General features: G+C 45.6%; 2 protein-coding genes across 7 annotated transcripts; one reads left to right on the top strand and one right to left on the bottom strand.

The window, feature by feature from the left end:
- Positions 1–1,016: 1,016 nt before the first annotated feature.
- LOC144615946 (uncharacterized) lies at positions 1,017–12,728 on the bottom strand. 6 transcript variants are annotated; one of them, XR_013554697.2, is made up of 6 exons: positions 12,196–12,728; positions 11,349–11,454; positions 10,881–10,971; positions 7,691–7,764; positions 6,281–6,410; positions 1,970–3,205 (listed from the first exon to the last, which is right to left on the bottom strand). XR_013554697.2 is itself a non-coding variant. In XM_078444657.2 (4 exons), the coding sequence occupies exons 1-4, from the start codon at positions 12,326–12,328 to the stop codon at positions 8,256–8,258; spliced, it is 402 nt and encodes a 133-aa protein (XP_078300783.1). In that variant the 5' UTR covers positions 12,329–12,728; the 3' UTR covers positions 7,788–8,255. The 6 variants fall into 6 exon arrangements, 1 of the variants encoding a protein (XP_078300783.1); XR_013554698.2 differs by having other exon boundaries at positions 6,281–6,406; XR_013554696.2 differs by lacking the exons at positions 1,970–3,205; positions 7,691–7,764 and adding an exon at positions 1,017–1,157 and having other exon boundaries at positions 6,281–6,406.
- A 135-nt stretch (positions 12,729–12,863) lies between these two features.
- Positions 12,864–13,907, top strand: TMSB10 (thymosin beta 10). Its single transcript, XM_060656368.2, has 3 exons — positions 12,864–12,977; positions 13,254–13,368; positions 13,622–13,907. Exons 2-3 carry the CDS (start codon positions 13,269–13,271, stop codon positions 13,654–13,656), a joined length of 135 nt encoding a protein of 44 aa, XP_060512351.1. The 5' UTR covers positions 12,864–12,977; positions 13,254–13,268; the 3' UTR covers positions 13,657–13,907.
- The last annotated feature ends 8,046 nt before the right edge of the window (positions 13,908–21,953 follow it).

Genomic DNA, 21,953 nt, shown 5'->3' with positions numbered 1-21,953 from the left:
TGGGGAGCATGGCATGATAACAATAGAACCAGCTCAGAAAATACTACAGAGAGGTAATTAGCATGGTGCAGGGAAATTATAAAAAGGAACCAAAGTAGTTGAACCACTCCCCTTCACACAATACATCTCACCTACAAAATGCTTTCAGCTACTTGGTCTCACAGATCCTTGTGACAGCTCAATTACTATCTCCATTTCTTAGACGAGGAAATTGAAGTTCAGAGAAGCCATGTGACTGTCCAAAGGCCCAGGGCTGGTGCCAGTGCTTGGACCCAGGTCTCCTGACCCTATGTGCCATGTGAGGTGCTTCAGAAAAATGTCTTCACTTTCATTAGAGAAGAGGGGGTTTGCATGAAAGCACACATCCACCACCATCCTTTCCAGAGGTGCAGTGATAGTAAGTTAAACCTTTCTTTCCACTTGCCGGTTATAAATTATTGCTCCTTCCCCAGTGAGCTTGTAATTGTCTCTTTATAAGGCTTGATTGGGGGAAGCTTAGTAATCTGGCTCCAAGCCAAAGAGCAACACATGGCATAAAGGAGACAGAAAAAGAATATGAATTCTGAAATGAGCAAATTAACCAGAAAGGAAATGGCAATTTTGCATATTCTTGAAGGAGGAAGATAAAAAATGTAGTATGCAAGAAGGGGCCAGTTTTCTGGAAATTATGCAAACTAAAAAGAAGTCAGAAATGAATGAAAATTGGTCAAAAACGACAAAGAAACAGTCAGAATTTATCCCACACAGACACTTGCACAGATTTTGTTTGAATTCATTGGCAGCATTGCTTACAGGTGTCCCTTCCATACACCCAGGCAAGAGGGGCTGGCACTCTAGACGACCCCCTCTGCACACACGAACACCATGCAGACCTGGGCATGGGCTTCCTCTGTATTCTGGAGGCAAAGGGTGACTATACCTCAACGCCAGAGAGGTTTCTAGGCTGTGTTGCTGCCAGCACCAACGATGAGATGCTTCTGAGTTTAGGGATGACTGGGGAGACAGAAGCACTTACCTCAGCGCTTCTGTCACTCAAACCTTTTCTCTCACAGATTCTTATAAAAACCAGGATTTCCAGGAGTACCAAGCGCCCATCTTCTCACTCCTTTTCCTGTTCCAGTCTGTGGCTCCAAAAGCTAGCGCCGAAATTCTGGTAGCTACAGGAATTATTCACAAATTAGCACAGTGTTCCCAACACGTGCATTGTATGGCAGCTGAGAAATATTTCACAATTAGTAAATAGCTCATATTATTCTTATACCTGTACATACGTAGATAACACATATGAAGCAATATACAGATTCTTTATATTGTTCACAAGATAGACATTGAAGACACTTTAAATTTTATAAAAATTATTCATCACATTTAACTGCATAGCCAATAGTTTAATTAAATATTTTATTTTATTTATTTATTTTTTTTTTTTCAACGTTTTTTATTTATTTTTGGGACAGAGAGAGACAGAGCATGAACGGGGGAGGGTCAGAGAGAGGGAGACACAGAATCAGAAACAGGCTCCAGGCTCTGAGCCATCAGCCCAGAGCCTGACGCGGGGCTCGAACTCACGGACCGCGAGATCGTGACCTGGCTGAAGTCGGACGCTTAACCGACTGCGCCACCCAGGCGCCCCAAATATTTTATTTTTAAATAATGCTGGTTTGGGGCGCCTGTCTTGTTCAGTCAGTAGAGCATCCAACTCTTGATCTCAGGGTCATGAGTTCAAGCCCCACATTGGGCATGGAGCCTACTTAAAATAAAATAAAATTAAAATAAAATAAAATAAAATAAAATAAAATAAAATAAAATAAATAAAAAATAATGCTGGCTTACAATTTTGAAATTCATTAATAATTATTTGTACTTCACTTTCGAATACTAGATAATATTTTAAGAGAAAATATCGTTTAAAATATATATGAACATCTTAACATTTTAAAATTAACTGATACCTTTTATGAAAACAGCCAATCTTCATTTCTCATGGATTCCCTATTGGAGAATTCACTTACTTGTTAAAATTCATTTGTAACCCCCAAATCAATATCCCGTGTGATAATACATTATCTTTTGTGAAAATAAAAGAATATATGTGCGCACATATGTAATGCCAGCATCTCTGAAAGAGTGCACAAAAGACCAGTAGCAGGGATTGCTCCCAAGGAAGGAAATGGGAGATTCGGGGCTTGGAGGTGGGAGAGAGATGTGCCCCAGTTTACTGGTGTGCCCCAGTTTACTCTACATAACAAATCATCCCCCAAAACTCAGTGGTTTAAAACGACATCCAGGTATGAGAGTCACAATTTCTGTTGGCTAGGAAATCCGACAGCGCTTGACAGGGATGGCCGATCCCTGCTCCATGGTGTCTGCAGTCTTTACTCTTACACTGGCTCTATTTGATTCCACCAACATTTTAGGTTTCTTTCAAATCCGTGTCGTCCGCTAGACTGTATGATCCTTAGGACAGGAACCACAGCTTACTCGTCTCTATATCACACGCAGGATGTAGCACAGATACTCACACAAATCTCGATGGACTTAATGGAGAAACAAGAATACATGTTCTTATTTTCTCTGTAATCCTTCTATTCATCATTTCCTAATCCCAGGTATGACCCGTACCTCCTCATTATCTAATACCATGCCCTAGAGACGAAAAATTCACAACCTAAGGAACAAAGCCTCATTTGTTCTTAGGTATAATTTTCTTGCATCAGAGTGACTCTTCAAAGAGTTTTATCAACATGGAACACTGGTGCCATAGACTGAATGTTTGGGTCCTCATCTCCAAGATGATGGTATTAGGAGGTGGGCCTTTGGGAGGTGATCAGGTCATGAAGGTGGGGCCCTCATGAATGGGATTCATGTCCATATAAAAGAGACCCCAGAGAGCTGCCTTTCCCCTTCTACTAGGTGAGGACACAGTGAGAAGATGGCCGGTTAGGAACCAGGAAACACATCCTGACTAGACACTGAACCTGCCAGCAGCTTGGACTGTCCCGCCTCCAGAATAGTGAGAGATAAATTTCTATTGTTTATAAGCTACTCAGTCTATAGTATTCTGTCATGTCAGCCCTCATGACTAAGACAAAAGGTGTAGACAATAAAGGATTGAACACATTAGCAAGCACTGGTGCACAGAGCAAACTTTACGCACAGATGGGTGGCAGGCAAAATCCAGGACCTCAAGGCTTTCCACTGAGATCTATACCAAGCAGGGAGGGAAAAGAAAAAAGAAAAAAAAAACTTCTTTATCATTTAAAAGAAAGAAAAACACAGAGGATAGATTATCCTGCCAAAAGACACAAGTGGTATTATCTTAATAACTAACAACAAAATCCCACTGAGGAAGGAACTATCTTTGGGGAAATATTTCCATCAGTTGCATGCAGTAGAAAGGGAGACCCAAAAATTTCCTTTTAGCAAGAACCAGGGTAGCAAAGAACAAGTACACTGTTCCACTGGAAAGAAAGAAGGGACTTTGGTATTTCTCAATGGAAAGAATAAAGAGGAAGGAGGGAATCAGAAAATGGAAATGAGGAGATAGTGAGATAGTGTGAGTTACCAGCTAACTAGAAAAAGACCCCAATGTACCAAAAGGGCTTTCAGGATTCAGAATATATCAACAAAGGGGTGCCTAGGTGGCTCAGTTGGTTGAGCATCTAACTTTGGCTCAGGTCATGATCCTGCGGTTCAGGGGTTTGAGCCCCGCGTCGAGCCCTGTGTTGACAGCTCAGAGCCTGGAGCCTGCTTTAGATTCTGTGTCTCCCTCTCTCTCTGCCCCTGCCCTGCTTGCTCTCTGTCTCTACCTCTCTCTCTCTCAGAAATAAACATTAATATATATATGTATATATATATATATATATATATATATATATATATATATAATCATTAAAAATACAGGTTTGTCCCTCTCCTTCACCCACAAACCTTTGGTAAAAATTGTACTGCACAGACCAGCCTTATTTTTACAGTTGCTTTGAAGAAAGAAATGAAAGCCAAGGGCTGGCCCTGTTTGGATGGGATCACTGTGGAGACACAAAAATTCAGAGACCAGAAATAACCATAAGAATATTCAGAGAAACCATGGGAAAGCATCAGACAGGAGTTGGAATCATTCTTATCTAGATCTTTTTCAGACACCAGAAGACATCTAGGTTAAACATAAAATTTCAGGAACATCTGAGAAGGAGATGTTCTAAATTCTCCTTAAATTCTCTCTAAAGGAGAATTTAGAAGTTAAAGAGATGATTTGAGAATAATGGACGCTAAGCCACTGATTGAAATTATCCCCCTACAGCAGAGTTTGAACTGCTGGACACAACCAGTTAGTGGATGATAAAATCAAGTTAGTAGGTCACAATCATATTTTTAATGAAATAATAAAATAAAAAGGAATAGTTCGACACCAGTGGCCATTAGGGAAACGCAAATTAAAACCTTGATGAGGGGCACCTGGCTGGCTCAATCAGAAGAACATGCGACTCTTGATCTTGGGGTCATGAGTTTGAGCCCCATGCTGGGTGCAGAGATTGCTTAAATAAATAAAACTTAAAAAGAAAAAAACCTTGATGAAATAACTCCATGCCTATTAGAACAGCTAAAATTAAAAATAGTGGCAATACCAAATACTGGTAAGAATGCTAAGAAACTGAATTTCCTATAAATTGCTAGTGGGAATATAAAATAATATCACCACTCTGAAAATTTCTTGGCTATTTCTTTTTCTTTCTTTCTTTTCTTTCTTTCTTTCTTTCTTTCTTTCTTTCTTTCTTTCTTTCTTTCTTTCCTTCCTTCCTTCCTTCAAGAGAAAGAGAGAGCAGGGGAAAGGGGCTGAGGAAGAGGGGCAGAGGGACACAGAGAGAGAATCCCAAGCAGGCTTCATCCTCAGCGCAGAGCCCAACACCGGACTTGATTCCACAACCCTGGGATCATGACCTGACCTGAAATCAAGAGTCAGATGCTCAACTGACTGAGCCATGCAGGCCCCTGAGCAATTTCTTACAAAACTAAAATGCACTTACCCTATGACCCAGCAAACACTTCCCTAGACATTATCCAAGAGAAATGAAAACTTATGTCCACACGCACCAAAAAATGTACACAAATGTTCACAGCAATGTTATTTTTAATAGCTGAAAACTGCAGTCAAATGGCCTTCAGTAAGGGGTACATTCATGCCACGGAATACCACTCAGAAATAATAAGGACTGAACTTGTGGTACACTCCACAATTTGAATGGATCCCAAGGGCCTCGTGCTCAGTGAGAAAAGCCAATCTCAAAAGACAAAATTTTAGAGACAGAGGATAGATTGTGTTTGCCAGGGGCTATGAGTCGGGGAAGAGTGGGGGTAGGTGACCCTATAAAGGTGTAGCACAAGGGATTTCCCTTTGTGGTGATGGAATACGTCTGTATCTGGATTGTAGTGGTTGTACAACTCTGTACATGGGATAAAATTGCAGAGAAATACAAACACACACACACACACACACTGCACATAATAAACTGGTGAAATCTAGAAAGGTCTGCAGATTGCACCATTGTCAGTTGCCTGGTTTTGATGCTGCACTATAGTCATACACGATGTTACCATTGAGTACACAGGGGACCTCAGTTGTACCATCTTTGCAACTTTCCATGAGTCTATAATTATTTCCAAATGAAAATGCTTTAAAAAATGAAAATGAATACAACAGAGAAGCTTAGAATATATCACTCATAGTGAAAGTGAATATTGTTCTAGAGAACTTCTGTTTCATTTGTGTGCGCTCATGTGAATACCATATCACAGTGTGAAGTGTACTTAATGCACTTCTTGGGGAGGGAGTCAATCATCAAGGTCAAAAACGATTTGAAAACCGTTGCTTTATAGCAAGCTTGGAAGACTTAAAGACCTAAAGGGGCCAGGTAGAGCACGTGAGGAAGTAAAATCGGCCTGGCTCATGAAGACTGTCTCATCCTTCCCATATACCATAGTTCTTACTACGGCAGGCTTCCTAATGATATAAATATTCTTTACTTCCACAGACAAATAAGCTCTTTCTTAATTTTTTTAACTACATGGTACTCTTGACCTATCTGTTCTCCCCACTTTTGATAGTGAATGAGTTTGTCTCTTGCTGACTAACAAATTATTCCTAACCCTGGCAGCATAAAACAGCAAACACTTACTATCTCACAGTTTCTGGGAATGGCTTGGCTGGGAGGTTCTGGCTCAGGGTGTCCCAGAAGGTTACAGTCAAATTGTCACCCAGAGCTGCAGCCATCTGAAGACTCACCTGGGGCCGGAGGACTTGCTTCCAAACTCGCTTGTTGATCGCCTCAGCTCCTCACTGGCTGTTGGCCACAGACTGGCGCTCCCTCACTCCGTGGTCCTCTCCGTAGAACTGCTCACAACATGGCAGCTGGCTTCCCCCAGAACGAGAGACCCAAGAGAAAGAAAGAGAAAGCCAGGCACCAGAATGGAAATTATAGTCTTTTATAACTCAACTTCAGTCTAACTCATAACTTAACTATCTCCTCTGCCGTATAACATTGGTCACACAGACCCATCCTGGTACAATAGAGGAGAGGACTTTACAAGGGTGGGAACAAAAGGCAGGATCACTGGGGACCATCTTAAAAGCTGACTTCCATAGAGAGAGGCCTGGGAACAAGAAATATTTCTCCACTGGGAGCAAAACACCTGTACAGATAGGATAAACGACAACTGACACTGGTCTCCATGCAGGGAAGACATTAGGGACTGGTAGAGAACCAGTAAAGTGAAGACAACATGCCCCATTTCAAGGGTGCAGCTGTTAATCACAATGCTGCCATGAGAAGATCTACATCTTAAAGTGGAAATCTTCCCATGTGAAATTTAATGCGGCCAAACAAAATACACATGCCAGCTGGATCCAGACTGCTGGTTTGCAAACACTGCTGCGAGATCAAGGCAAAAGTGCCACGGGTAAGGGGCGCCTGGGTGGCTCAGTCGGTTAAGCGTCCGACTTCGGCTCAGGTCATGATCTCGCGGTCCGCGAGTTTGAGCCCCGCATCAGGCTCTGTGCTGACAGCTCAGAGCCTGGAGCCTGTTTCAGATTCTGTGTCTCCCTCTCTCTCTAACCTCCCCCCATTCATGCTCTGTCTCTCTCTGTCTCAAAAATAAATAAACGTTAAAAAAAAAAAGAAATTAAAAAAAAAAAAGTGCCATGGGTAAGAGCTCAGGGTTCGGAATCAGCCAGACCTGGGTTCAAATTTCAACAACACTAATTACCTGCTGTGTGACCTTGCCCAAGTCAAAGATCCTCTGCTGTAAAGCAGAAATGATCAAAACAGGATTAAGTGAGATGATACCTGTAAAAGTCCTTAGCACAAGGCTTGGAACACAACAGCCACTCGATAATGTTAGTTGCCATCATCACTGCTATTCTAGCACCAGAAATGAAAACTGGAGCCATACTATTCGCACTCGCACTCTGGCTGTTAGCCACCTGGGTGAGCTAAGCAGCTGCCAAGCTTTATTTAGGGGTTCATCCACACATCTACAGAGCAGAACAATCTACAGAGCTGAACCTCAAAGGCCCGCTTTACATTCTTCACAATTTTATCTCAGGTCCTTAAATTCCATGACCTACAAAGAGAAACAGCCTTTTGATGGCATGGAAAATACAGAGATCACCTCCTGATTTCCTTGCTTCCCATACCTCCTTTGTGCGAGACTCGTGCAGCTATTCTCCAGGCTGGCAAAACTGGTACCCAAAAGGAGGATGTTTCACAACTAAAACAACAGCAAGAAAAGGACCAGAAAGGTCCTGTAGGGAGAAGTAGATTTGCTTGCCTGCGAGCCTACTCCAGCCCAAGGTCTGAACCATCTCTATAATAGTCCACATACTTGGCTATCCACTTCTCATTGAATGCCTCCAATGACAGGGAACTCATCATCTCACTCAGAATAGCTTATTTCATCTTGATTAAGAATTTTATGTATTGTTCATTGGGGCGCCTGGGTGGCTCAGCCGGTTAAGCGTCCGACTTCGGCTCTGGTCATGATCTCACAGTTCGTGAGTTCCAGCCACCCATCGGGTTCTATGCTGACAGCTCAGAGCCTGGAGCCTGCTTCAGATTCTGTGTCTCCCTCTCTCTCTCTCTCTCTCTGCCCCTCCCCTGCTCACACTCTGTCTCCCCGTCTCTCTCAAAAATGAATAAACATTAAAAAAATTTTTTAAAAAAAGAATTTTATGTATTGTTCAAAGAACACTGATTGAGCACTTAAGGTGTCAGGGCATTGCATTTGGTGCTGGGGATGCAGTAGTAAACCAGATAGATGAGGTCTTCAATTTCCTAGTATGGGGGAGAGACAATAAATAAGTGAATATATAACACATTTGGTAGAGATGGATTCTATGAAGAAAGAGGAAACAAGGTAAAGGTTGAGAGAATGTCAGGGGTATTACTCTATATGGATGGTCAAGGAAAGCTCTCTGAGAGGAGGACACTTAAACAACGTTCTGAGTGAAATAAGGTGCACAGTGTGAATATTTAGAGTAAAAACAGCATCTCACATGAGGATCCCAACAAGGGCAAAGGCCCTGAGGCAGAAGTGAATGTCTTCCTTGCGGTCAAGGGAAACCTGGACTGAACTCTTTCTTATTCACACAGCCACAAAATTCACCTTCTTTTGAGAGGTAATCATATTTATCATGTCTGTCTGTATTTGTAGGGTTTCTGGTCAGACCAAGCAGGCCCCGCATCTGCCCCTATCAGGTCTAATCTCATCTTATTTTGTCTATATCTCCACTGGATCCAGCTTGCCTTAGTTTTGTTTTGTTTTTTTTTAATGATCATTTATTTTTGAGAGAGGGGTGCGGAAGGGGAGAGAATGAGTGGGGAGGGGGCAGAAAGAGAGGGAGACACAGAATCCAAAGCGAGGCTCCAGGCTCTGAGTTGTCAGCATAGAGACCGCTGTGGGGCTGGAACTCGTGAACCACCAGAACATGACCTGAGCAGAAATCAACTGACTGAGCCACCCAGGTGTCCCTTGCCTTAGTGTTTACAGAGCTACATCCTTCCTAATATGATCAGCATTCTATCTATATCCCCATTCAAAGCCCCAATTAAAAAAAAAAAAAATGTCAAATTGAACAGGCCTGAGGAATGTTGCCCCACAGCAAATCTCCAAAGGCTTCTCTCCACTGCCTTCCCCACCTCCTCACCCCGCAGTTGACAGTCATCAAGACTCCATTAGCTCCCTCTTATTAGCTCGACATTTTCCAAAGCATCCTTCTCAACAAAGAAAATGGAAATGTAATTGGAGTTGAGTGGTTCGGCTCTCTCAATACCATCTGTTAACAGTACACAATCTGTTCCAAGCAGCAGGCTGAAATGTTGTCAGACATAAATGACACCCAAGTCATAAGTAAATGCAAGGCATGAGCATGAGCTTGTTGATTGACTTAGAGCGATTCATTTACTACACTAGACTTGTAACTCAAGGGTCTCATCATCTTTGTCTCTTCCACATCCAGAGAACACTGCTAGAAACTTCATGGATATTTGATAAATGACAACTGACTAAGTATATGTGTGAGTATTGCAGAAGATACTTAGGAAAAATCCCCAAACGGGACCTGAGACCCTGACACCACTAAGTTATGATTTTTCCATCTCACGGTGCTGCTGCATAACAAAACATCCTGAAACTCGGTGATTTAAAACAACTACACATTTATTTTGCTTACGAATCTGTAATAATCTGGCCAGGGACAACTTGTGTTTGTTCCACTCAGCAATAGCTGGGGTAATTTAAAGCTTCGAGGCTCATCTGTTTGCCTGTTTAGTGGTTGATGCTAGCTGATGGCTCAGACCTCAGCTGGGGCTGTAGCTGGAATGCCTACAAGCAGCCTTTCCTTGTAGGTGCTTGGTTTTCTCAGAGTGCAGAGGTATCCTGAGAGTCGGGCCTTTTATATCTCCATGGACTTTTATGTCTTAGCCATAGAAGTTAAAAAGCATAACCCTTGCTACATTTCACTCGCTAGAAGAAAGTCATAAAGGACAATCTATTCTCAAGAAATGGTGGGAGTGGGGCCCCTGGGTGGCTCAGTCGGTTAAACATCTGACTCTTGGTCTCAGCTCAGGACATGATCGCACGGTTTGTGAGTCCAAGCCCTGTGTCAGGCTCCACGCTGACAGTGTGGAGCCTGCTTGGGATTCTGTCTCTCCCTCTCTCTCTCTCTCTCTCTCTGCCCCTCCCTTGCTTGCTCTCTTTGTCTCTCTCAAAATAAATAAACTTAAAAAGTTTTAATAAAAATTAAAAAATTAAAATAAAAACACTACCCATGGGATTGAATGAAACTAATAGATTTGACGAGCGTTCTTAAGCAAAAAATGACAGAGGATACCCATTTTCTTAGAGACGGGCCACAGAGCTGAGAATAAAGAATATCTGTAAGTCCCTGTAGGCTCCTTTGTTTAGGTATCCTGTGCGCTTGATGTGTTTGAAACATGTGTTATAGCTGTATCGAGAAGGAATAGATCCCTTTGTTTTCAAAATAAAAATTGGAATTGGAGTTCACCCTGGGTCCAAACTGGGACAAATGCTCAGGCCAAAGGTGGGGTCCCATAAGATAACACCTAAATAATGCTTGCCATTGCATCTGAAAAGGAATCAAGTGCCAGTGAGACCCAATGAAGAGTTGATGTCTCAGGATGTCTGCATTTTTTCACACTCAAGTTTGGCAGATCCTTTAATAGTGTATGCTCCAGGTCTGCCCAAACCTGCCTTCTTTTTCTCCTGGGTGCACAGCTTGACTACATTTCTCAGCCTCTCTTGCGGTTAGGTAAGACCATGTGACTAAGTCCTGCCAATGAGATGAGGGCAGAAATGATGGCGACTACCTCTAAGACTGGTCCATAAAAACTCCAGTGCAGTCTTGTATTTGTTTCCTCTTTTCCTATCTCCCGGATGCACGGAGTAAACTCCCAGGACCTGGAGGAGGGCAGAGTGACAAGAGAGAAGAAGCCTGAGTACCTGAGTCACTACATGGAGGTAAGCTGCCTGACCAGAAACATCAACGTATAGTGTTGCCACATGAGTGCAATATAAATTCTTATTGATTTAAGCCACTATAGGGGCCATTTGCTACAGTTGTTTGCCTACCCTGACCACGAAGTTGGATTTTTATTCAGGAAATGTCCATGCCCCTCCCTCCCCCACCAAGGGCAGAATATAATTCTCCACTCCATTAACAGTGGGTTTGGCCAATGTGATGTTCACAGACATGAGGTAACATGATATGCTTTTACACGCACTTCTTCACTTCTACACTCTCTTGTGCTACAACCCTATTGCTGCTCTGCCATCACCTTGAGAAGAATAAGCACCAGCTAGTTCCTGGTCCTGCAGACCTAGATTCAGCTGGCAACCTGCAACCAAGCCCAGCCTGGTCCAAACCAGCAGCAGCTGACTGACCTGTAGATGAACATGCAAAAATAAATGATTAATATTTTAAGGCACTGGGTTTTGGGGTAGTTTGTTACACAGCATGCTCTAGAGCTAGATGACTGATACACTAAGGAAGTAAGAGTGTGGCAGTCTCATGGGGCTGCCCTATTAGGCTTCCACTTGATGCCTGTTCTATTAGCTCACTTAAGCTTTATGCTAAAGCTGTTTTCCAGATGAAGAAATAGAGGAGTAGGAAAGACTTGCCCAAGGTCACACAAGGGGTTTGGGATATCAAATTCATAAGCCTAAATCCTCTTCCTTCTCTTCCAAACACACTGAGAGAATGCAAGAAAAGCAGAGAAAATAGGGAAGACGTGGACAGAATTTAGATGTTTCCACCAAATCCCACTTTAACAGAGCTTGCTAATACTCCTTGGCACTTGAAAAAGGAAAGTTCTGCACAAATAAGACAACAACCAGCTCCCCCCCCCCCCCGTTGTTAATTTATGGAACTTACTACCTAAACATCTTTCGATAATACCACTGAAAATAACAACTTTTCTAAGAAAGATTTGAACAATCGCATTATACCCCTCCTATAATGGGTTAATATGGAAAATAAGAACGTTTGTAGGGTATCTTCAAGGTTATCTTCAAGGAGGAAAACCACACCCTTGGACACAGTGTTCTTGGAGCCCTGGTGTGAGAAAGAATAGAGAGCCCTCTCGGACTGCCTGCTCTCACCACCGCCCTTCAGACAATGCTTACAAGCCTTTAAGGAACACCCGCCACCACTCCCGCGAGAGCCTCCCAGCTCAGGGAACGCAGACGACGACGAGAGGGCAACCGGCCCCCAATCCGAGCAAAGAGCAGTGGAAACCCGTTTCCCCCGTCTCTTCATCTCTAGGAACCCTCGGCTCAGATTCTTTTAGGGCGAGTCTATGCAAGGGTTCAGCCTCCCCAAGGAGAGGAAGAGGGGAGGTTGGGGGGGGTAGGGCAAAGGCATGAGACGTGGGAACTGCACAGGGACGGGGCGGGGGGGATCTCCTGCGAGCCGGGATGACTGCAGAGCCAGCGTGCAACGCTGTACATCCACACCTACAACTACATACTACACACACAACCACACACACAACCACACACTCCTCCCCCCGCCGGCCCCCACGCCCATTATTTTGGAAGGGAGCAGCAGATTCCTGGGGAGGGGAGCGCAGCCCCGAACGGAAAGCAAGGGCCCAGCACCCGTCCCGGCAGCACCGACAGCTTCCACCGCGGGGTCACCGCGGGCTGGGGGCGCGGGGCGCTGGGGCCCCGGAGCAGGAAGTGCCGCGCCCAGCCCCCAAGGCAGCCTGGGCTGAGGGCGCGGCGGGGAAGCGAGCCGCCCGCGCTGCCCCCGCCCCTCGCCTATCAGCACCGCCCCCGCTGCGGCGGGTGAGGGGCGGGGCGGGGCGCGGCATATATAAGGCGAGGGGCGGGCGCCGCTCTTTTGTCTCTTGCTGCAGCAACGCGAGTGGGAGCACCAGTCGCCGGGCTCGAGGCGGAACTCCACGGTGAGCGCTGCCCTGGGCGGGGGCCCCATCCGGGTGGGGTCGAAGTGGGTGCACCTGGCCCGCGCGCCGCGGCCGCAACAGGCGCCCTTCCACGACGGGACGCCCGTCCGGCGGACCACGCCCTGGGGCTAGGAGGGGGGTGCGGGCCGCGCCCAGATCCTCGGCCTGGGGCTGCCGGGAACGCCCCGGCCGAGTGCCACGTCGAGAGGCGTCGGCGGAGAGGCGGAGGGGACGCGGGCCCCGACCGCAGGCCAACCGCCTTGCTTTCCCCACTAGGATCGCTTTAAGAAAATGGCAGACAAGCCAGACATGGGGGAAATCGCCAGCTTCGATAAGGCCAAGCTGAAGAAAACGGAGACGCAGGAGAAGAACACCCTGCCGACCAAAGAGAGTGAGTGCACCCCCGCCTCCGGGTCCGCGGGCCCCCAGCCCGGTCCCCCCCACCCCGCCCTTCCCGCGAACCCAGCCCCACCCCCACCTGGCCAAGACGCCGGGTCCCGGCGGCCCCGGCCCCCTTTCTGTTCCACGAAGTGCACGTCTCCCCAGCCCCAAGACTCTTTCTTAACCCCCAAACCTCGTGGGTGCCTCGGCTGGGGGGTTGCAAGGTGTCCTCCTCCGCCAGTGCCGCTTCCTGCTCTCCACAGCCATTGAGCAGGAGAAGCGGAGCGAAATTTCCTAAGAGCCTAAAGGATTCCCCACCCCCGTCATCTTCGAGACACCCTAGTCGTGGAGGAAGAAGAGCCACCTGCAAGATGGACACGAGCGACAAGCTGCACTGTGAACCCGGGCACTCCGTGCCGACGCCACCGGCCTGTGGGTCTCTGAGGGGACCCCCACCAATCGGACTGCCAAATTCTCCGGTTTGCCCTGGGATATTATAGCAAATTATTTGTATGATTAATGAAAATAAAACACACCTCGTGGCATGGCTGGCGTGGTCTGAGTCTTCGTTGGGAATCTCGTGGGCAGTGTCGCTGCAGCACAGCCCCACGCACAGGAGTTGCTGCCGCAGAGCGGGAGGGGGTCGCAGAACGGGCCGGTTTGGAGGGACCATTTTAAATTTTGACTTTACCTTCTTCAGGGGATTTTGTGCGTTATTGTTAGCTGCTTAGCTCGTGCTTATAATGCAATCCATGTAAAAACTAACCTCACCTTGTCCTTTCTGGAAGCTGGGGAAATGCTTTCTCAGGGGAGCAGGATTTTTGATAAGCTTTTACCGCCCCCCTGTCTCCCTGGCCTCTTCACGGTTCTGATTCACACCCAGAGAGAGAACAGTGATTTAAAGTCTGAGAAGAGAAGGGGTAAGAGACTAAATCTGGAAGGTTGGAAATTGGGTGAGGTCACAAACTCTCCAAGAGGCTTTCTTGGAACTTAAAAGAGGAGGCATTGGAAGGAAAACAAAGGCGGGATCCAGGGAAACCACAGCAGGAACATCGGAACTAGAGGAGCCTTAGGGGACAGCCTAGCTTTTTGTCTTTCAACCCTAGCGCGGAACCTTCCACAAAAGCTAGCCATTAGAGGGAGCGCTGGGCTGAGCAGCAGCAGGAAGGGTAGGCATGCTGAGGGAGGGCTGGGGCTGGCAGCAGAGCCCCACAGGGTCACACCCTCTAGACCCATGGGGAAGAGAGGGACCATCCCAGAGTGGGGTGGGGGGGGGGGGGATGGGGAGGCTGCAGGACATTCTGGAACAGAAGACCCTAGCTGATGATTTCAGGGGTGAAATCTAAAAAGGGAGATGAGGACACTTTAGTGATTTGTCCCACATTTTTGTCTGACCATAAGGGACTGGACACTGGGTGAGGGCAAGTAATCTCAATGAGGTGTGATCCCTGCCCACAGGAACTTAAACTCCTAGCGGGTGAGATGGGGCAGCCACAGCAGACAAGGGCAGGAACACCTAGGCTGAGGGAGCTGCTGCCCATTTTGCACAAAGAAGTGACTTCTGACAGTGACACCTATGCTGTGGAGGGTAAGTGGGGGTAGGGGGGTAGGGAGGGTAGATAAGGAAACACCTTAGGAGGCCCCGGTGGGGAGGGGCCTTAGCAGAATATCTGCTGTGAGTCAGGCACTGTTTTCGGATTTTTAGTTCTCAGAAACTATTAAGGCAGTATGATTATTATTCCATTTTACAGATGGGGAAGCTAAGTTTCAAAGAGACTAGGGATTTGCTAAAGCCACACAGCCAGTGAGTAGTGGAGCCAGAATTTGGGGCCAAAGCTGTGCTTTGGAGATTCTATAACCTAAGGTTCGGGACATCTGTTGTGTCAAACATTTCATGAGATTTCATGAGCATTTACTACTTGAGCATAATTGACCCTGTTAGGGTCTACCGCTGGAAGGTTAAAGAAAAGGGACCAGAAGAAATGACTACTGCCTTCAAGCAGTGACACAGTATGCCTGCTGGTGAGAAGGGCCCTGGAGAAAAGGCAAGCTGGGTAGGGGGGAGAAGTGTGCTGGGCAGGAAAGGGCATGTAAGTGCCATTGCAGTTTTCAACAGGTCAGTCGAGGGAGGCCTCTGGATAAGACAAGTGCTTCCAGGAGGGGGAACACAAATGCAAGAGTGTTGGGTGATCTGAGGAAGAACAAGCTGGAGTGGAGGGAGCAAGCAGCAGGGAGATGAGGTGTGAAAAGGCAGGAGATGGAGGAGGCAGATTTGAAGTTACCTGCAACTGTTACAAGGTTGGTTGCTGAGGAGTTCCTCCTTCCCCCCACCCCAAGCACCCTCCACCTCTGGACCTCCCTCCATAGGTGCCCCTCGTGGGCATTAGGAATCCTGTCCCGGCAGCCACATCTAAGGCCTCTTTGGCCCCAACCTCCTCTCTGGGATGCAAATCACATGCTCCCTTCCTTTGGATCCCACAGATTCTCTGACCCCAGTGAGCTCACCTGGAGAGCAGTTCCTGAGCCCCATTTCCTGGGGCCCCCTCACTCTCAGAAGATTCCCATGACTTTCTCACCCCCTCCCTGAGAAATCTATTCTGAGGTTGCAGGGTGCTGATGACAGCCCTGCTCTAAGATTTAAGTCACAAATCAAGGGGAGACTTAAGGCACTTTTGCTTTTCCACCCTCAGATAATGAGCTGATCGGATGTGGCCAGGACAAAGTGGGGAAAGGAGATGCGCATAGGGGAGGGGGGTCGCTTAATCATTTCAGAAGTCTTAAGCACCGCATCAGTTTATAAGGTAAGCCTGCCTTCCACAACCCACTTGAGCTGCACACTGGCGCACACATCTAGGTATTCGGAGGCCTGAATGTTAAGACAGACCCCAGAGGCCAAGTACTGGCAGGGAGGCCTAGCTTCCTAGGCCCCGCCTCTCTCGCAGTGATTGGTCCCCTGGGATCACTTGGAAATCACAATGGCCCCGGCGCCAGATCTGGGAGTTGGAGTGTGGAAGAACACTGAAGCACCCACGCCTCCTTCCCCCCCTTTTCTGTCCCTTGCCACATGGGAATACTGACATCTTGGGAGGATTATAGTCAATTGCTGGTTTATCCCTTTTCCTTCGATCTAAGAATTCAGGGACCAATTACTAGTCCAGTCACAAAATGACTGAGGTTTGCCCTGAAGCTAAGATAAAACTGCAACATTTGTTTTTCTTTTTTCTTTCAGAAAGAGAGCAGATGTTCCAGGGAGAGGCGCAGAGGGAGAGCAAGAGAGAATAATCTTAAGCAGGCTCCACAGGTGAGGTGGGACTTGATCCCACAACTCTGGAATCATGACTTGAGCTGAAATCAAGAGTCAGATGCTCAACTGACTGAGCCGCTCAGGTACCCCAACAACATTTCTTTTTAAACCTACTTGAATTTCTAGTTTTGTTTCCTTATTTCATTCCTAAAACCAGTTTAACAATTAGGCCTCAGGGCTTGGGCCTTTCCACTGTCTTAGGGTCAAACCAGACCACTCAGGGATTCTTGCAGACGTCCCTCCACCTCCTATTCAACATGCATGTGCTGAATGCCTGCTCACCGTGCCGAGAAAACAGATGGAGGACACTTAGGGAGCACCTGATCTAGATTAGAAGGAGGAGCCAAGCTCTCTTCCTCACACTTGCCAATCCCCCAGATGGCTTTCCCACCCTCTTTCCCCTCAGGCAAACACCTCCTCTCCTCTGACAATATCAGATGCTTCAGGTCCCATGCCTTTCCTCACCTTCTCCTGTCATTTCCCTGGAATAGAAAAAGCACTTCTGGGGCACCTGGGTGGCTCAGTCAGTTAAGCATCTGACTCTTGATTTCCACTCAAGTCATGATCTCACGGCTTGTGAGTTCAAGCCCTGCTTCAGGCTCAGTGCTGACGGTGCAGAGCCTCCTTGGGATTCTCTCTCCCTCTTTCTCTGCCATCCCCCACCCCACCCTCAAAAATAAATAAACTTAAAAAAAAATGAGAAAAAACACTTCTGTGTTTCTTCTCTCTACCCTTACTACACTACTTACACCACACATAAAGGAAAAAATCGGTTTCTCCTTTACTACGACACTCTACACAGAGAATACTCTACTTCAGGTCACCAAATGTGTAGGTTTTCCCAATCAAGCAGTTCTGTGATTCTCTGGACACTAGGTAGGTGTCCTAAAATTCAATTCATTGTGACACTATCCACCTGAAGTTAGTGCAGACCCTATAGGTGAAGAGCTCAGTCCCACAAGGCTGCCGCCCTACCCCCACTTCAGACACCAATCCCAAGTCCAGCCTGGCAACGTGCACCTACTAAAACTGAACATAAGAAACCCAATGACCCAGCAACTCCATTCCTACTTCTATATCCCGGAGAAATTAGTGCATGTGTCCACCAGAGGACATGTTCCTGGCAGCTTTATTCATATTAACCAAAGAGCAAAAACATTCCATATGTCTCTCAACAGAATGGATAGACAAATTTAATATATTCACACAGTTATTCATTAAGTTACTCAACAATAAAAAGGAACCAAGTATTGATACCTAACATCTTACAATTCCATTTAGATGAAATTCTAGAAAAGACAAAACTGCTTTCTGATAATATAACTCAGCCAAACCTACCAGGGTGATGAAAATGTATACCTTGATCAGAGTCATAGTTACATGGGTGTGTACATGTGTAAAAAATCATCAAGATGTAAACTTATGATTAGCACTCATATGCATTTTACTGTATGTACATTTTATTTCAATGAAAAGATTCTTTTAATCCTATGAAGAGCTAAGAATTCCCAGCTTTTAAGGCCACATGCTATTAACTCAGAGGAAAGAGGTGAAGATTGTGTAAACAACCCCCCTTGAATATTTTCCCCACTTTGAGTGATCCTCCATTGGTTTTCTAATTAGTCAAATACTGGCCATCTACAAGGCCCTCCCAACCACCACTCTCTCTGATTAGTCTTCCTACATATCCCTGCCAAAGATGTTCTCTTTCTCCTCTCACCTCCTGTCCGTACCTCCCTATGTATCTGGACACATACATCACCTTCTTGGCTAGGCCAAATAGAGATGGATTCTTATTAGTTGAAGCCAGCACATAATACACAGTAGTTGGCACATAATAACATACTCAATAAACGCTTGTTGAATTGTAACTGAAATATCACCTGCCCTCACCTACTCCATCTTGGCCATGCTAAAGCCAGGCTACTATCAGGCCCCACCGCTGTCGTATTGCTGGTTCTACTGTGCATTGACAGAGCCCAAGCATGAGGGTATGGGAAAGTTACCATGGTTCAGGAAAGCCAAGCATCCTCATTTTCCTCCCAGAGCCCAGTTCAGGATACAATCCTACTACAGTGAGGGGAAGTACAGTTAATTCACAACTGAGGCTATTGACGGAAAGCTGTATGTTTCCCAGATGGCAACTGTGGGTCTCAACCAGTTAAAAGATTTTAGATGTTGGATTGCTGATTTCTGTGATATAGAGGCTGTGTTCTTAGTCAGTTTAATTCAGCATGCATTTTTGAGTATCCAGTGGGTGCCTATCACTGTACGAAACCTATGGATGCTACAAAAGACATGAGCCAACCAACAATACAAAAGGCAGAATAGGGGCGTCTGGGCGACTCAGTCAGGGGAACATCTGACTCTTGATTTCAGCTCAGGTCATGATCCCAGGGTTGTGGTATCGAGCCCCGTGTCAGGCTCCAAGCTGTGGAGCCTGCTTGGGATTCTCTCTCTCTCCCTCTGCCCCTCTCCCCCACTCACATAAGGCACCCAGGGGTTCAGCATGATAGAAATTTGTGAGGGTGTTTTGTTTCAGTTTGGCTATCATAATGATTAGGGGACCCCACTGACAGTTCATAAACAGGAATCAGGAATACTAGACAACTGTCAATACTAGACAGTTCCACACATCAAAGATTTGTACTGTGCCCTACATGACTCTTTAAAGGTTCTTTATTGTTGTATAACACAATTACAGAAAAATGCACAGATCATAAGTGTGTTACAGCTCGATGAATCTCCACGAACTGAACACCCCCTAGTGCTGAGGATAGTCCTATACCTATCCTAACTTCTAACAGCATGTATACATTTTGCATACTTTTGAACTTTACATAAATGGACCCATGACTTGTAAATGAATCACTACGCATTTGCAGAGCTGAACTATCTCTTCACAATTATGTGACTCCAGCAAAAACTAATTCTGCCCAAATTTATTATACATTGCCTATTCCAAGAATGCAGCTAGCATATAACTGTAAATTGAGGGATGCTTTTTTGTTTCATTTTGTTTTTTAACTCAGAGCTTCACCAAGAGTTCATGGCACTGATAGCGATACTTTTTCCTGGTTTTTGAATTGTTGATACAACACGATTGTGTCAGTGTTCCTCTGAAGCTGCTGGATTCCTGGTAACGCTATGTGTAGGTGCAAACACACATAAAGTGCAGACTGCTTCTTTAGGTGCAGAAATAGCTATGTCAATATTTATTAGTCAGCTTGTGATAGGTTGTACCGCAGTAACAAACTCCAACAATTTCAGTGGCTCGCAACAACAAGCTGTATTTTTTATTCATATGTACATCAGGTGAAACCCGATGCACATGTCTTTAGTCTGAGTGCCAAAGGAGCAGACCCTGTCTGGAACACGCTCTCCTTATGGCAGAAGGAAAGAACGGCGGAGCCATATGATGGCTTTTCAAGCTCTGCCCGAGTGTGGCACTTCCATTCACATTACACTAGCCAAAGCAAATCATAAAGCAAGCCTGACATCACTTGGGTGAGGTGCTGCAAGCCACATGCTATCAGGTTGGCATGTATAATTCTGTGATGGAGAAGGCAGGAAATAATCAGGACTCATGATAATACAATGTACCATATATACTGAAATGCATATGCATATTTTTTTGTAAATTATATTTCTTTATTTCACCTTTATATTCCAATAAGGGCTTATATTACTTTGTTTTTAAAGTATATGTGAGAGTAGATTATATTCTCTTTGATTTCCACTTCAGGAGAGAGGAGTGTTATGCTACAGAAGGAGATGTTGGTTCTAAGGGGTTGGGAATTAGTGGTCTGACCCAATCATGGTAATTTTATTACCTTTGCAATGATTGACTTACGAATAGATACAGGTTGCGATCCTGACCAAGGAGATCCAAGAGGAAGCCTGTGGAGAGGGACTTCTGGGAAGTCCCTTCCGAGAATTCGCTCTTTAAGAAAAACATAAGAAAAAGCTACACACATCATTGTGTATGTTTTTGTGATCACATCATATGTGATATGTTTTTGAACCATGACAGTTATCTTGAACCCATGAAGGGAAAATGCAACACACTGAGAGTGGCAACGTGGAAAAATAAAAAGAATCTGAGTACTTGAGCTCTTGAGCCACTGAGGTTTCTTGAAAGTGCCTTATCAGAAGCTCCTGTGTAGCTCAGTTGGTTGAGTGTCTGACTCTTGATTTCAGCTCAGGTCCTGATCGTGAGGTCGTGAGATCAAGCCTCATGTTGGGCTCTGCCCTGGCAGCTAGGAGCCTGCTTGGGGTTCTCTCTCTTTCCCTCTCTCTACCCCTCCCCTGTATGCTTTCTCTCTCTCTTTCAAAATAAATTTAAAAACTTTTTTTAAAAGTGTATTGGGGCACCTGGGTGGCTCAGTTGGTTAAGCATCCGACTCTTGGTTTTGGCTCAGGTCACGATCTCACAGTTTGTGAGTTCCAACCCTGCATCAGGCTCAGGGCTGACAGCGCAGAGCTTGCTTGGGATTCTCTGTCTCATCCTCACTCTGCACCTCCCCTGCGCACGCGCTCTCTCTCTCAAAATAAATAAGTAAACATTTTTTAAAGTGTCTTATGTTTGAACACCTTGTGTGAAATAATGCATTTTTCTTATATTGAAGAAATCTGTAGTTGACTTTTCTTACTTGCAGTTGAAAGTATTCTACAATGATCATGTGGAATGGGAAGTCTGGGTGCAGAGATACTGGTTAGTAGGATATTGTAACCGTCCAGGCAAGAGGTAATGAGGACTTAAATTAGGGAAAGGTCTGTGTACATCCATGGTGCTATGCTAGTAAATGTTTAACAACCAGCTCTCGGTCAGGGTGGAGGGAGGTACGAGCTGTTTTGTAGCATTTGCTGATTTCTACAGTGTAAATATTGCCAATTTTAAGCTGTCAAGAGTTTGACAACTGGATCTTTGCAAGTTGGTGCCAGTTGGCTCTAGCACACCGCTGGCTGTGGGGTTAGAAAACCAGGGCAGATACAAAAGACTCCGCAGAAGGAGAACTAGTAAGACTTCAGATTATGCGAGCAATACGGAAGTTGTAATCTGACAGGCAAACAGAAATTTTACTTGTCTATGTGACTTCATTTCTGTGTTTGAGGGGAAGACCGAAGCATCCCACAACCAGGACACTTCCCAGAAAGTACCTTAGGAGACACAGCACTGCTTTGGAGAGAGATTCTACAGCCCCCAAAGAAGTATTATAAATTAATTTTATGGCTAACACACTGTACAGAGAGGCAATAAAATGAAGCTATGATAAAGCGGGTGTCTCTGG

The sequence above is a fragment of the Panthera onca genome, chromosome A3 (assembly GCF_046562875.1).
Source record: "Panthera onca isolate mPanOnc1 chromosome A3, mPanOnc1 haplotype 2, whole genome shotgun sequence".
Classification (NCBI taxonomy): Eukaryota; Metazoa; Chordata; class Mammalia; order Carnivora; family Felidae; genus Panthera; species Panthera onca.
This window is presented reverse-complemented; position numbering and strand designations above follow the sequence as displayed.

Coding starts and splice junctions, on each gene's coding strand:
- LOC144615946 (XM_078444657.2), bottom strand. CDS start 12,328: ATGAAGAGACGGGGGAAACGGGTTTCCACTGCTCTTTGCTCGGATTGG. Junction 11,455..12,195: donor CGGGTGTTCCTTAAAGGCTT/GTAAGCATTGTC, acceptor GTTCATCTACAG/GTCAGTCAGCTGCTGCTGGT. Junction 8,328..10,880: donor TTTATGGACCAGTCTTAGAG/GTAGTCGCCATC, acceptor CCCCCATACTAG/GAAATTGAAGACCTCATCTA.
- TMSB10 (XM_060656368.2), top strand. CDS start 13,269: ATGGCAGACAAGCCAGACATGGGGGAAATCGCCAGCTTCGATAAGGCC. Junction 13,369..13,621: donor CACCCTGCCGACCAAAGAGA/GTGAGTGCACCC, acceptor TGCTCTCCACAG/CCATTGAGCAGGAGAAGCGG.